Here is a 14,833-nt window from a genome sequence, read left to right as displayed (position 1 = left end):
ACAGAGGAGGAATGTAAGATGAATGGAGAACAAAGGGAGCAGAGAAAGATTTTTGAAAAAAGGAAAACACTGGTATCACATGCACAGAGGATGTAATTGGATTCCTGATTAACATCATGTACAAAAATCAACTGCAGATGGAGTAAGGACCTATATGTCAAAACAAAGTGTTAAAAGACTTAAGAGGAAACGTAAATGAATATATTTTGTAACTTGGAGTAGGGAGAGATGTCTTAAACAATATATGAAAAACCCTGTCTATAAAATAAAACAAAATGATAGAGTTGACAATGTTAAAATTTAAAACTTTATCATAAATATGTAAAGGGAGTGAAGATAGGTTATAAACTGGATGAATATATTCACAAATACACAACTGACAAGTGATTAGCATCAAAAATATATAGATATGTATGTGTTGGTATACACACACAGATACACACATATACAAACAGACACAAAACTCGCACAAATTAACCACTAGTAAGTCAAATCAAGAAATGGGCAAAAGACACAGGCATTTCAGTGAAGAGGAAACAAATCGTCAATAAACATATGAAGAGATACTTCATGTAATCTGAAATCAAGGAATGGCATATCAAGACCACACAAGCTACTGTTTTACGCTCCACTTGACTGGCAAAAATTAAAAGGCACTGAAGTAGATACAGTCCGGGTGCGGTGGCTCACGCCTGGAATCCCAGCATTTTGGGAGGCCAATGTGGGCTGATTGCTTGAGCTCAGGAGTTTGAGACCAGCCTGGGCAACATGGTGAAACCCCACCTGTACCAAAAATACAAAAAATTAGCTGGGCATGGTGGCGTACACCAGTGGTCCCAGTTACTGGGGAGGCTGAAGTGGGAGGATCACTTGAGCTCCGGAAGTAAAGGCTGCAGTTAGCTGAGATTGCACCACTGCACTCCGGCCTGGGTGACAGAGTGAGATTCTGTCTCAAAAAAAAAAAAAAAAAAGGGCCGGGCACGGTGGCTCAAGCCTGTAATCCCAGCACTTTGGGAGGCCGAGACGGGCGGATCACGAGGTCAGGAGATCGAGACCATCCTGGCTAACCCGGTGAAACCCTGTCTCTACTAAAAAAAATACAAAAAACTAGCCGGGCGAGATGGTGGGCGCCTGTAGTCCCAGCTACTCGGGAGGCTGAGGCAGGAGAGTGGTGTAAACCCGGGAGGCGGAGCTTGCAGTGAGCTGAGATCCGGGCACTGCACTCCAGCCTGGGCCACAGAGCAAGACTCCATCTCAAAAAAAAAAAAAGATGCTGGGCACAGTGACTCACGCCTGTAATCCCAGCACTTTGGGAGGCTGAGGTGGGCAGATCACCTGAGGTCAGGAGTTCAAGACCAGCCTGACCAACAGGGAGAAACTCCATCTCTACCAAAAATACAAAATTAGCCAGGTGTGGTGGTACATGCCTGTAATCCCAGCTACAAGGGAGGCTGAGGCAGAAGAGTTGCTTGAACCCGGGAGGCAGAGGTTGTGGTGAGCCAAGATTGTGCCATAGCACTCCAGCCTGGGCAACAAGAGCAAAACTCCATCTCAAAAAAAAAAAAAGATATACACTATATACACTACTGGTGGGGTGTTAACTTGTGAACTACTTTAGAAACAAATGTCATTATCTTTTAAAATTAAGGGTGAACACATACCATATGAGCCAGCAATTCCACCCTCAGGTACAGTCCTAAGAAAAACTCTTGCCACATGTACAACAGAGACTTATGAAAATTGTTCAGAGCAGCACTGTTCATAATTGCAAAAAAAAAAAAAAAAAAAAAAATGGAACAAGCTCAAAGCACATCAATAGTAATGGATGACTGAACTGTGGTACATTTATACAAAGATTATAAAGCAGTCAAAGCAAATGAACTTCAGTGACAGGCAATAGGAAGGATTCTTAGTGATGTTAGCAGAAAAAAAAAAATCCCCAAAGAGTATATACAGCATGATAGACTTCATATAAAGTCAAAAAACAACTAAATAATATGGGATTGAGAGTGATGGTTACCATGGTTATTTGGAGTGATGGGTGGAGGAGGCAATAAGAGGGAATTGGGGGAAACATCTGGAGAGATGCAGGATATTATCAAGGTCCTAGCTTTATTAGGGATGCTGGCTTCTCAGGTGCTTAGAACATTAATAAAGGTTAACTGAATAACTAAAAGAGGGCTATGCACAGACAGATGTTGAGAGTCTTCCATGAACCAAGGATTCTATCTAATGATGTACACTTGAGGGTCAAGTAAAACAAAGAACTAAACAAAAGTTGGGATGCTGCTCCACTGGGCCTTTGTTGTTCCCCTTACACAATCTACTTGATTTCCTGCTCAGCCAGACTCAGATCTGGTCTTGCCTTCTGTATGAAGCCTCCACTGCTTGTCCCACAGCTCTTCACTCACCTCTTGCCTGGGATGTCCTTTGTGCTGTCACAGCACCGTGAACACACTACTTCCACTGTCATCCACACTGTCATGACCATTTGTCTGTGAGCCTGTCTTTCGCTGACTGAGCTTCCGAGGCTCTGTGTCACATGGACACAGAGTGATGGTTTTTGCCTGAATGCACCGAAGTGTCACTTCCCTCACCCCTAAGGACCTTATCCTGCCTTATCTATCTTGCCAAATCCTGACATGTTTCAGTCCCCAATTGAAACTGGCTCTTTTTGAGGAACTTAGTGAATTCTCAACCCTCTGTCCCTGCCCTTCCTCCTCTGGGCCTCCTCCTCTCCTCCCTGGACCAGTCTCCCTTCCTCCAGTTCTTTCTCCACACTGAGCACCAGAGATCTTTCCAAAGGGTACTCTCTCCAGGATTAAAACCCTCCTGTTGTCCTCAGTCTTCAAGATCAGTGCAGACTCCGTGGCTCTTTCCTGTGGGTCTGCTGCTGCCTGCCATGGTCCTCTCACCTACTCTGTAACTGCTGCCTCAGGGCCATTGAATATGCTGTGTGTCAGCTTCACTCAGGGGAAGCTCTTGACTCTGTACCCCAAAGACAGGGAGCCACTGCAGTGTGAACTCTGCTCCTAGATCATGTGTTACCCAAGTAGACCACACTCCTCACGCCTCTTAACCAGCTCAAGTTCCAGCACCTGACACAGGGCCTGGCACAGAATGGGTGGCATCTGTTGGAAGGAAGACAGGGACTCATAGTTTTATATATATTTTATAAGACAAGGTCCCTTGTGACAGCTTTTGGATTGACACTAATTTTAAAAGATGTTTTATGTTTTCTTACCTGACCTGGCTATAATCTCCTTAAGGATAGCGTCTTGGAAGTGTGTGCTGGGCACAGTGCTAGCCCTGTAGCCTTTGCTCACTAAGGACAGGCTGATCACTGGGGGCCTATCAGAACCAATGTTGCTCCCTTGACTTAGAGCCGTCACTCACCGTGTTGAAGTACTCAACGCCGGTGGCTTCAAATGCCCTCGCCACAGGTTGGGTTGTGGCCACACAGGCAACAGGGTGGCCATTGCCAATGGACTTGCCCATGGTGACGATGTCAGGGACAAAGTCTTTTCCCTGGAGCTGGAAGGCCCAGAAGTGCTTGCCTACTCGGCCAAAGCCAACCTGGATCTCATCGGCAACAAAGACCCCTCCGGCCTTGTGGATGTGCCTGTGGCAGAGGACAGATGACTGACATGGGGGCTGTGGTTGGGAGGGATAAGATCAGGAGTCAGGAGGTCTCGGGGCTTTGCATCCTGGCTCTGCCAGCAGTAAGGTGGGGGCCTTGGGCAATGGCTGGCCTTCTTTGGGCCATTATTTCTTTAAGGGCTTTGCCTCAAAATTCTGGCAGTCAGGCCAGGCTGAGGTTGGGATTTGGACCGGATGTTGGAAAACCCCATAGAGCCCTGCCCTCCCTAGGGCAGACCCTGCCCACCTACTCACTCTGCCACTTGGGAGAAGTAGCCAGCAGGGGGAATGATCTGCCCTCCCACACTGGGCAGAGACTCAGCGAAGAAGGCTGCAATCTGTGAAGAGATGGACATTGGGGACACGACCATGGACGTGCGCAATGACCAGCTTAGCCTGCCCTGCTAGTGCTAGCTTAGTCCGAGCAAGACAAGTCACCATCATTGCTGCACCCCTACTTTGGGCTCCATGTTACATCTGAAGGTTTGCGACTCAGTTTTCTCTCAGGCCTCCGGCCAACTCTTACCACCCGGATGCCTCCAGGCCCCTAGTACTTGACATGCTCCAAACTAAATGCACTGAGTTTTCCCCCATAAGCCTGTTCCTTCCCTGTCCCCCATTCTTGATCCACGCCCCCTCCCTCAACCCATCAGTCAGCACACCCAAGGATTCTACCTCAGCCCCCTCGCTAAACCTACTCCTTGCTCTCTGCCTGGACATGCCTGCCTCCTGCAGATCTGCCCGTTTCTTCCTTGGACTCCTGCAGAGGCCTTCTAACTGAATGACTCTTCCAGTCCATCCTCCACATGGCCACCAGGGTGATGATGCCTCAACCCAGAGAGCTGAGCATGTCACTGTTGTTTAAAACCCCTCAGTGACCCCTTCTGCATATGGCAATGATTTCCCAACTGTATTCTGCCTTACAGGTGGGAGGGCAGGGCAATGGGATGGGACACTAGTCCCCCACACCCGTTGCAATCAGAGCAATCTCCGTTTTTAGGTTTTATAGAAGTGGTCGTGGAGCACCTGAAACGCATAGGCAAGGCTTCCCTGGTCGGGTTCAGATAACCTTTCCGGCCCCACAGGCTGCCTTTCTTTGTCGTACCTCCTGTGTCTGGCTCTGTCGCTCCTTCAGTGAAGCCTTCAGAGAGCCCTCACCTGTCGCCAACAGTCTTCCCTCTGTTATCACCGTGGGTAACACACCTCTCTCTCCGACGTCTGCACCTCCACTCCATCTCCACTCTACTGCCCCTGTCAGGCCTCCCCACAGCTCACTTGGGGTCTACTGGCCACTTCGTGGTCACCTGACCTCAAGCTACCCCATTCAGATCTATCCCCCACATAGCCCTGGAGTCGGAGAGCAGCGCCAGCCCCAGAGCTTAGCTTAAGACTCTGGTGGTTTGCCGGGCGCGGTGGCTCAAGCCTGTAATCCCAGCACTTTGGGAGGCCGAGACGGGCGGATCACAAGGTCAGGAGATCGAGACCATCCTGGCTAACCCGGTGAAACCCCGTCTCTACTAAAAAATACAAAAAACTAGCCGGGCGAGGTGGCGGGCGCCTGTAGTCCCAGCTACTCCGGAGGCTGAGGCAGGAGAATGGCGTGAACCCGGGAGGCGGAGCTTGCAGTGAGCTGAAATCCGGCCACTGCACTCCAGCCTGGGTGACAGAGCGAGACTCCGTCTCAAAAAAAAAAAAAAAAAAAAAAAAAAAAAGACTCTGGTGGTTCCCGGGGGCCTCCAGGGCAGAACTGCAGCTGCTCAGCCTAGTTCTGGTGCCCTCTGGCATGTGGACCCTGCCTGCCTCTCCAGGCTCAGCTCCTGGCCACACATTCACACGGTTCCTCAGCCACCCGTCGGGATGCCCTTCCTCTGCTACTCCCCACCCCATCTGGAGTGGCTGACCCCTACTGTGTCAGGGAGCACCTCCTCCAAGGACCCCCCTTGACATTCCCCAAGGCCTGCTCAGGCTCTGGCTGCCTATCATGCCCATGCTAGTGCACTCAGACCCTCTGCTGAGCCCGAACTGCCCCTACCCCAGATTCCTGGAGGGCAGGGCCTCGTTTGGTTTTCTCTCTGGGTTCCCAGCATCTAGCACAGTGGTGGTGACAACAATGGAGGTGACATTAACTGTTTGCTGGATTGGACAGGCGCGGACATAGTTACCTTCCTGCCCTTCTCCTGTGCACTGCTGACCACACGTTTCACCTCGTTGGCATAGGCCACGGCTGGGTTGGGGTGGTCCTCCCGGTAGGGGCCCCGGTAGGTGTCTGGGAGAGGTGCCTGTGGGGAGTGACAGCACCACGTTATCTGGGCTTGGGGACAGGCACCGACCTGTTGTTGAGTTGGGCAGTGCATACCACGTGGACCCACTCCTTCTGGCCATCCAGGTTGCGGAACTTGTAGGGACTGATGTCAATCAGGGAGCTCAGGTGGCCGTGATATGCACTGGGGAGGAGAAGGGAGGGTGGGCTCGGGTCCGGGCAGCTCCTACTCCCTGGCCCAGACTGACCATGGTCTCCCCACCCTTGAAGACACACAGGGGAGGCCAACTTTCCTGACAGAGCCCCCAGGTTCTTGGGAACTTGGGAAAGAGCACGGGCTTTGGAGTCAGCAACACTTCTTGCAAGACTGCTGACTGGCTATGTGACAGCAGCTCATCATTTAACCTCTTGGGGTTGTTTTCTCTGCTGTGAAATGGGGTGGGAGTTCCTCTTTCTGGTTTATAATGAATCTTAAATGTGTTGATACTGTCAGCCTCAGCTTTGTGCACATCACACACTCAATTCATGGGAGCTACTGCTGTGGCAGTTTGAACATGCAAAATGTTGTGGGACCACCTTTGACTCCCTTACAAAGCGCACTCTGCTCCCCAGAGCTGCCTTCCCAGAATGGTGGCCCAGGGTGACAGAGCCTCCGGGGGGTCTCAGGCCTGGTCCTCTGCCTGCCACGCTTGTCTTCAGTAGCCCAGGCCCCTTATCCTCCCTGCCTAAGGCACCCGGAGTGAGTCGCACAGATCCCCAAGCAGCCTGTGGGCCAGGCTTCTGGAAATGGTAGGGCTGTGAGTTGCACTTACTGGTCTAATACCACCACGTCCTGGTGTCCCGTGTAGTGGCGAGCCAGCCTCAGGGCCAGGTCATTGGCTTCTGACCTATGACCGAAAAGGTGGGCATGACTGAGACAGTGGTCCAAGAGCTTCCCAGAGAGAAATGCTGAGGGCAAGAGGACCCTTCTAGCAGCAAGAAGATTCTCAGGACATCAACTAGTCAGTCACTTGCTTATTTGTTTGGTATACATCAAATGCCTCCTATGTACTAGAAGCTGGGGGCAAAAAGAGTAGGTAAAACAGGCCAGGGGCGGTGGCTCATGCCTATAATCCCAGCACTTTGGGAGGCCGAGGTGGGCGGATCACGAGGTCAGGAGATCGAGACCATCCTGGCTAACATGGTGAAACCCCGTCTCTGCTAAAAATACAAAAAACTAATGTGGCATGGTGGCGGGCGCCTGTAGTCCCAGCTACTCAGGAGGCTGAGGCAGGAGAATGGCATGAACCTGGGAGGCAGAGCTTGCAGTGAGCTGAGATCACGCCACTGCACTCCAGCCTGGGAGACAGTGAGACTCTGCCTAAAAAAAAAAAAAAAAAAAAAAAAAAAAAGGTAAAACACACACGGCCTTGGCTCTCCTGGAATTTACATTCTCGTATGTGTCATGAAACTTGTTTGGAAAAAACTCAAACCATTGTTTTTCCTCTGCTTTCACACTACGACAATCAACACAGAAGACTTCTGTGACTCCAAAAAATATGTAAGGATTTCTCCCTGCCAGCAGGCAAGCAATCAGATTGCAGCAACACCAGCTGGGTGTCCTCCAGTTCAATTCCAACACTCTCTACGTGGAGGCAGCATCAGATCCCACAGCATGAGGGCTCAGTGCCCAAGACTGCCCCACAACCCCCTGGGCACCGGTAGCAAGTCGGCCTCTGGAACTAATTTTCTTTTTTTGTAGAGATGGGGTCTCACTATATTGCCCAGACTGGGGGCTCAAGCATTCCTCCCACCTCAACCTCAAAGTACTGGAATTATAGGCATGAGCCACCGTAGTGGCCACCTTTGGAAATTTTTTTTTTTGAGACAGAGTCTCACTCTGTTGCCCGGTCTAGAGTGCAGCGGCTGATGTTGGCTCATTGCAGCCTCTGCCTCCCAGGCTCATGGGATTCTCCTGCCTCAGCCTCCTGAGTAGCTGGGATTACAGGCGCCCACCACTATGCCCAGTTGACTTTTTGTATTTTTAGTAGAGATGGGGTTTCACCATGTTGGCTAGGCTGGTCTCACACTCCTAATTCTCCTGCCTCGGCTTCCCAAAGTGCTGGGATTACGGGCGGGAGCCACCGCACCCAGCCCCCCTTTGGAACTTCTGACCAACTGGCTTCAAGTTGAGGTTCCCACAATTCCCTCTGTAGGTTCAATTAATTTGCTGCAGTGGCTCACAAAACTGAGGGAAATACATTTACTGGTTTGTTATAAAGGATATTATAAAAGATACAGATGAAGAGATGCATAGGGGGAGATATGAAGGAAGGGCATGGAGCTTCCCGTGCCCGCCCTGGGCGCACCACCCTTCAGGAACCTGTGTATGTTCAGCTATCTGGAAGCTCTCTGAATCCAGTCCCCTTAGTTTTTATGGAAGCTTCATGACAGCAGCATTCCTTCTCCCAGGACATGGGGTAGGACCCTCTCTGGAATGAGAGTTTTATGACCCACCATCAGAAAGGTGGGGAAGATTAGAGTCCCGCCTTGGGCAGGTGAAAGGAAGGCAGGAGAAGGTTAGAGTGATTGTCTCCTGAGGCCTGACATCCAATGTTGTAACAAAAGAGTGTAACAAGGGCTGTGGGAGTTATGAGCCAGGAACTGTGAATAAAAATGAATGTGTGTGTATGTATATATGTGTGTCTGTGTATTTATGTGTGTGTACACATATATATACCACCACAAAAGCCAAAAAAGAAAAAGTGATCCTTTTTCTAAGTGCTATGATGGATGCTCTGGGAGAAAGCCAGAGGGAGCATGTTTACGGGCTGAGCTGCCACCCCCCACCCCCAATTTATGTGTTGAACCTCTAATCCCCAGTAGCTCAGAATGGCCCATATGTGAATGGATATGAAGATAAGAGAGGTGATTCCGTTAAAATGAGGCTGTCAGGGGGCCCCTAATCCAATCTAACTAGTGTTCTTATAAGAGGAAATCTGGACAAAGAGACACGGGGGACACTTACACACAGAAGACCAACCAGGGCCATCTCCAAGCCAAGGAGAGAGGCCTTAGAAGAAACCAACCCTGCCAACACCTTGATCTTAAGACTTCCACCCTCCAGGACTGTGAGAAAATAAATGTCTCTTGTTTAAGCCACTCAGTCTCTGTTATTTTCTTATGGCAGCCAGAGTAGACCAACAGAGAGGGTCAGTGGAAGCGTCTATGGGGAGGTAACTCGTGTACTGAGTCCTGAGGGAGAAGTTTCCAGACAGATGGAGCAGCACGCACCAAGGCCTTGTGAAGGAAAAGAGCTCAGTATGCTCAGGGAACCAGGAGAAGATGATGGAGGCCAGCGCCTAAGGAGAGCAGGGTAGGAGAGGAAGCGGGGAGACATGCAGGGGCCAGGTGCACAGGGCTGGGAAGGAGCCTGAGTTTTCTTCTCAGTGCCATGTGAAGCCACTGAAGAGTTTTAATGAGAAAAGGAACATGAGTCAGCTCCCATTTTAAGAGGTGGCCTCTGGCTGTGTTTAATGGAGTCGACAAGAATAAAAGTGGAAGTGAGAAGACCAAGGAAGAGGATGCCAGGTGAGAGCAGGTGGTGGCTATGGAGATGGAGAGGTAGAGGGAGTTAAGAGGCATCATGGAGATGGAGGAGGCAGGATTGATGCAGGACTGGGGAGCATGTGGTTTCTGCCTTGAGCAGATATAGGTGGTGATGCCCTTTACAAGGCAAGATGAGCAGGGTGAGTGGGGACAGTCTTCTTGGGCAGGTTAGGGAGAACAGTACCACGGTCCAATCAACCCTTTCTTGCCTTGTGGACACATGAAGCTGGAGATGTTTGTCAGATGTCACAGGCGCAGTTAGAACCTCAAGTTGGAACATATGCAAAATGTCTGGGCTCAAAAAAATTTGCGAGTCACCAGCACATGGATGCTATTTAATACCAAGAGAATGGAAGAGATCACCTGAGGAGCGGGCTCAGAGAAAAGTGGCCCAAGACCAGCCCCAAGGAACAGAGGAGGAATCAGCAAAGACGACAGGGAAGGAGCGGCTAGAGAAACTGGCAGAAAACAGGAGAGCACAGCGCCCTGGAAGCAAGAGGAGACAGCACTTCTGGAGAGCGGTAACTGTCCGTCACTGCCGGGACAGAGTAAGACGACGCAGCAAAGAGACTGCTTTGGATTTGGCAACATGGAAGTCACTGGAATCCACACAGAATAAAGCTGGTGGCATAAGAATGCCCCTCCTCCACCACCACTGAGGAAGCACCAGCTCCCTGCTGTTTCCAGAGGCTCCAGCTCTTGACATGGGAAATGTCTGGGCTCAAGTTCCTTTCTTTGAATTGCTATTACCCCATCTGCAAAATGAAGATGGTGAATTCCACTTCCTAGAAATTATCTGGGGGGCAGAGATGACTGTACTATGTGAATGGCAACAATAATCATTACTATAATTCAACGCCACCACCTACGATTCGTTGGAATGTTCTCTCCCAGATACGCTGTAATCACCTGCCTGTTTGTCTCCACTGCTGATCCTAGTGTGAGCTACCATAACCTTTCACCTGGCCACTGAACTGGCACCTAACAGTGTCCACTCTTGCGCTCTGTTCCCTGTAAGACATCATTTCCTGATTAAAGCCTCTGATGGCTTCCCAATGCTCTTAGGATAAAGACAGTCACTTGGCAGAGAAGGCCCTAGGTGACGGGCCCTGCTTCCCTCCCAACAGCTCACAGCCTCTGCTTTCCCTTAGTGGACTTCTTTCGGTTCCTCAAGTGTGCTGGGTACCATACCCTTTCCTGCTTCAGGGCCTCTGCATGGGCAGTTGTGTGTGGTGACCAACTTTGACAAGAGTTTTGCCGAGACTAATTTTTTTTTTTTTTTTTTTTTTGATACAGCCTCACTCTGTCTCCCAGGCTGGAGTGCAGTGGCACAATTTTGGCTCACTGCAAGCTCCGCCTCCCAGATTTAAGCGATTCTCCTGCCTTAGCCTCCTGAGTAGCTGGGATTACAGGCACCCATCACCACGTCCAGCTAACTTCTGTGTATTTTTAGTAGAGATGGGGTTTCACCACATTGGCCAGGCTGATCTCAAACTCCTGACCTCAGGTGATCTGCCCACCTCGATCTCACGAAGTGCTGGGATTACAGGCATGAGCCATCGCGCCCGGCCTTGATGAGACTTCTGATGCAGTGGCAGCACCCTTCCTTCCTCCTCTTCTAGTTATCTCCCAGTCAGCTCTTAGCTTAACATCCCTTCCTCAGGGAAGGTTTCCCTGTACCCCCAGAATAGGTCAGGTCCCCTCACTCTTTCTAGGCCTCATGATACCCTGTACGCTTCCTCCAGAGCCCTCCTTGGAATTCTGTATTTCTTTGAAGAATCACTTGGTGTTTTTGTTCCTTACTGAGCAACCCACAGACAGGGATTTTGGCTGTATCCATAAGGCAGAAATAAAGAAATGTATTACCTCACTAAGCCCCAGCAATGATCCTAGAAAGGAAGTAATAACATCCTTCAGTAAGAGACAAGGAAACTGGATCCAACAGAAAAAGCATCAGGGCCTAGAGCCGGGAATCTCAGGAGCCTGGTGCAATGGGGGCTGCCTCTCCCTGAGTCCACATTCGGTCGGCTACACTACACCGGGCCCATGTGAGCAACTCTCTTTGTTATCATCTCACCCTCTTCCCGGGGGCTGGCCACAGTCACTTACCCGGAATTCAGGAAATAGAACACACAGAGCGGCTCTGGCAGGGTCTCCGACAGCCTCTGCGCATAGTCCACAATGTTGTCGTGCAGGTACCGGCTGTTGGTGTTGAGCACCTGGTTCTGTTCATGTGCTGCTCGGACCACGACAGGGTGGCAGTGCCCGACTGGAAGAAGGCCACCTCCATCACACAGCTGGCTCCGCTCAGCCAGTCCCACTGGGCCTCCCCCAGCCCCAAGCTATAAACCCAGCCAGAAGAGACGCAGTTCTAGTGAGAGAGGTAGAAAGAGGGGAGTCTGAAGGCAGAGCAGGGAGAGAGAAGCTAGTTCTGGAAAGGCAGATCCAGGAGTTCCTGAGATTCTGGCAGAAGGAAATGTTCTTCAGCAGAAGAACCCTGTCTAGAAAGCCCATGTCTTTTTTTTTTTTTTTTTTTTTTGAGAGTCTCGCTCTGTCGCCCAGGCTGGAGTGCAGTGGTGTGATCTCGGCTCACTGCAAGCTCCACCTCCTGGGTTCATGCCATTCTCCTGCCTCAGCCTCCCGAGTAGCTGGGACTACAGGCGCCCGCCACCACGCCTGGCTAATTTTTTGTATTTTTAGTAGAGATGGGGTTTCACTGTGTTAGCCAGGATGGTCTCCAACTCCTGACCTCGAGGTCAGCAAGCCTGCCTTGGCCTCCCAAAGTGCTGGGATTACAGGCGTGAGCCACTGCGCCTGGCCTAGAAAGCCCATGTCTTTAAGGAGGCCTTTTTTTTTTGTTTTGAGATAGGACCTTACGCTGTCACCCAGGCTGGAGTGTAGTGGTGTGATCATGGCATTCACTGCAGCCTCAAACTCCTGGGCTCAAGTGATCCTCCCACCTCAACCTCCTGAGTAGGTGGGACTAAGACACCAGTCACCATGCCTAGCTAATTTTTAAGTTTTTTTGTAGAGACAAGGTCTCATTATGTTGCCCAGGCTGTAAGGCCTTTTGAGGCTTGCATGACAAAGGTGGGGTAGGGAGTGACTGTCAACTTTTTCACTTCAAGCCAAGGGGGCTGGTGGTAATCTTGACTGCCAAAGGCCAAGGATAGTAACAGTGAGTATGTACTGAGAGCTCACCATGTGCCAGGCACATTCAGAGCAAGCTACATACATTAACACATTGAATTCTCCTAATACCTTCAAGTGGCTACCTAGTAGCATTATGTCTTTTGCAGATAAGCAAACGGAGGCACAGAGAATTAAGTAACTTGCCTGAGATCACAAAGTTAGTAAGTAGGGGATTTGAGCCCAAGCAGTCTAAGACTAGAGTCTCTGCCTTTTTTTTTTTTTTTTTTTAAATCTCGACTTTATTAATCTTCCATGTCCCTGCTGAGTCTCAGACTCCCTTTCTTTCCGTCAGCTCTGGCAGCCTTATCAGGAGGACTGAATTCCTGCTTCAGCTCCCTTGCCCAGCACCTGAGATGGCCAGTGAGGCTGAAGCGCCACCTTGACCCCAGCACTTGGCCAGCACTGTGCTACGCTGCTGGTCACAGCTGGGCCATCTGCCACTCTGTGAGCTCATCATCAGTCCCAAGTGGAACTAGACCCACAGACCTAGATTGCTGACTCCTGCCTGGTTTAGCACAGCTCCAGACTGCAGAATTCCACAGCTATATTGCAAAGGCTGAGCCTCCTCTGCATATTGGTAGTGCCTCAACTCAACCTAGGTTCTCCACACCTCTCGGTAATCTCAGGCAATCTCAGGTCATCTTGGGACCAGGCTCACAGCCTTGGCCTCCTCTCCTGCCCTGCCAACCTGAGGTATGATACTGACCGTGAGCCACATTGTTGATGCAGTCGATGTATTCTGCCCCTTGTTCATCGTACATGTACTGCCCTTGGGCCCGGACAATCTTAACAGGATCCTCGGGAAAAAAGAGTCTGCAGGAAGAGCTGTGGGGACAGGCAAGGAGTGGACAGCCATGTCTGAAGACCGAAAGGGTGAAGTCCACTCATCACAGGCCCCCGCCCACCCCTTCCCAGTTTCTGGGGGAAAAAACGAAAGCTTGAAGGGCAAGGTGCTGCTTCCCTGCCTTGTCTCCTCACTCCACAGGTGGCTGTAAAGGAGGAAGCAGATGGGGTACCAAGTTGCGGAAACTTAGAATTGTTTCTTAAAGCATTTTAAGTCTCAGTGGCCTCCTGGCTCATTTCTGCATGTGGTCACGTCAGTCTCCTGGATCCTGAGAAAAGGTGGCTGCCCCGGCCCACGGGGCTCCGGGCTACGTGTCCTCCTTGGGATGGGGCAGGGCACCAACATTAGGTGGCTGGCTCTCAGCCCTAAACGCTCCTTGCCAGCCACGTGGTCCTGCTGCCCCTCGCTGGGTGCCAGCCCTAAGCTCCAGTGGGAGGCTACCTCACCCACCTTCCCACCGAGGGCCCCTCGCAGGTCAAGTATGCTGCCTGTGAACCGACTCCCCCGACTCTCCCTTCGTCTGCGCTTCCAGCCCCCTCCCAGGTCACTCTGGAGACAGGCCCGCGTGCGGCTGACGGGCCACCCTGGGTGAGGTCCTCCTAGGTGCCAGGGTGAAGGTCTTTTCCGGGGTAAAGGCTGCCAAGCGAGGCTGCCACAGACTGGACAGCGGTGACGGCGGGGCCGACTCCTGAACGGGGCGGCCTGGAGACGGCGCTGTCCGGGAGGAGCCCCCGGAGACCACCCACCGGGACGGCCCAGCGCCGCCGCCTTCCCGGCCCTGCGAAACTCCCCTGTGGCCGGGTCCGGGGTCGCACGGGCTGGAGAGAGGCGACCTCCTAGTCGGAGGCGCGTGCGTCGTGCGTGCGTGCGTAGTGCGTGCGCGTGCCACCCCGCGCAGCCCCGCGCCACCCGCCGCACGCCCGCGTACCTGATGAGCCGCTGCCTCAGGGCCAGGGTGTCGGCCTTCGAGCGCCGGTCTGCGGCCATGGCGGGTGGCTGTCAGTGGTTGTCGAGACGCCGCGCGGAGACGTTGCCGCGCGGGCTGGTCCTCCAAGGCCCCGCCCCTGCCTGGGTCGGGATTTGGGGCTCGGGTTCGCGCTCGGGCCCCTCCCCCAAGCGCCCGTGTAGCGGTGGTTGATTCTTCGCTTGCCCACTGAGCCTGGCAGCCTTCTGGCCCGTTGTCGTGCCTTGGCAGTCCCGCGCAGGAACTCGAGCGCTGCCCCGTCTCTGGTTCCGGGACGGGCCGCAGGCCTCGTCCTGCAGCCTCCCGCGGCTTCCCTTCCGGGAAAGGGTCCCGGACGACCCCGCCC

The 14,833-nt window shown here is 51.9% G+C and overlaps 2 protein-coding genes across 9 annotated transcripts in view; both read right to left on the bottom strand.

Moving 5' to 3' along the window:
• NHP2 (NHP2 ribonucleoprotein) overlaps nt 1–14,833 on the bottom strand; it is a 170,049-nt gene that overhangs the window by 75,289 nt on the left and 79,927 nt on the right. The window contains exon 1 of one of the 6 annotated variants that reach the window (XM_050794261.1): nt 7,586–7,595. The exons of the other annotated variants lie outside the window; for them this stretch is intronic. The gene's annotated coding sequence lies outside the window, so the exon portion shown is untranslated. Of the gene's footprint in view, nt 1–7,585; nt 7,596–14,833 lie in introns of those variants that run through there. 6 annotated transcript variants of the gene reach the window in all.
• The window catches only part of PHYKPL (5-phosphohydroxy-L-lysine phospho-lyase), a 26,411-nt gene extending 11,578 nt beyond the window's left edge, over nt 1–14,833 (bottom strand). Inside the window, exons 1-8 of one of the 3 annotated variants that reach the window (XM_050794224.1) lie at nt 14,452–14,833; nt 13,386–13,504; nt 11,597–11,756; nt 6,712–6,786; nt 5,996–6,083; nt 5,802–5,918; nt 3,895–3,977; nt 3,397–3,622 (exon numbers count right to left, since the gene is read on the bottom strand). In XM_050794224.1, coding sequence (XP_050650181.1) covers nt 3,397–3,622; nt 3,895–3,977; nt 5,802–5,918; nt 5,996–6,083; nt 6,712–6,786; nt 11,597–11,756; nt 13,386–13,504; nt 14,452–14,510 — 927 coding nt within the window. In that variant the 5' untranslated portion in view covers nt 14,511–14,833. Of the gene's footprint in view, nt 1–3,396; nt 3,623–3,894; nt 3,978–5,801; nt 5,919–5,995; nt 6,084–6,711; nt 6,787–11,596; nt 11,757–13,385; nt 13,505–13,973; nt 14,361–14,451 lie in introns of those variants that run through there. The other 2 variants (XM_050794222.1, XM_050794223.1) reach the window with 2 other exon arrangements.

This window comes from Macaca thibetana, chromosome 6 (genome assembly GCF_024542745.1).
Source record: "Macaca thibetana thibetana isolate TM-01 chromosome 6, ASM2454274v1, whole genome shotgun sequence".
NCBI classification, from domain to species: domain Eukaryota; kingdom Metazoa; phylum Chordata; class Mammalia; order Primates; family Cercopithecidae; genus Macaca; species Macaca thibetana.
The sequence above is the reverse complement of the archived record's forward strand: the minus strand, read 5'-3'. Positions and strand labels throughout refer to the sequence as shown.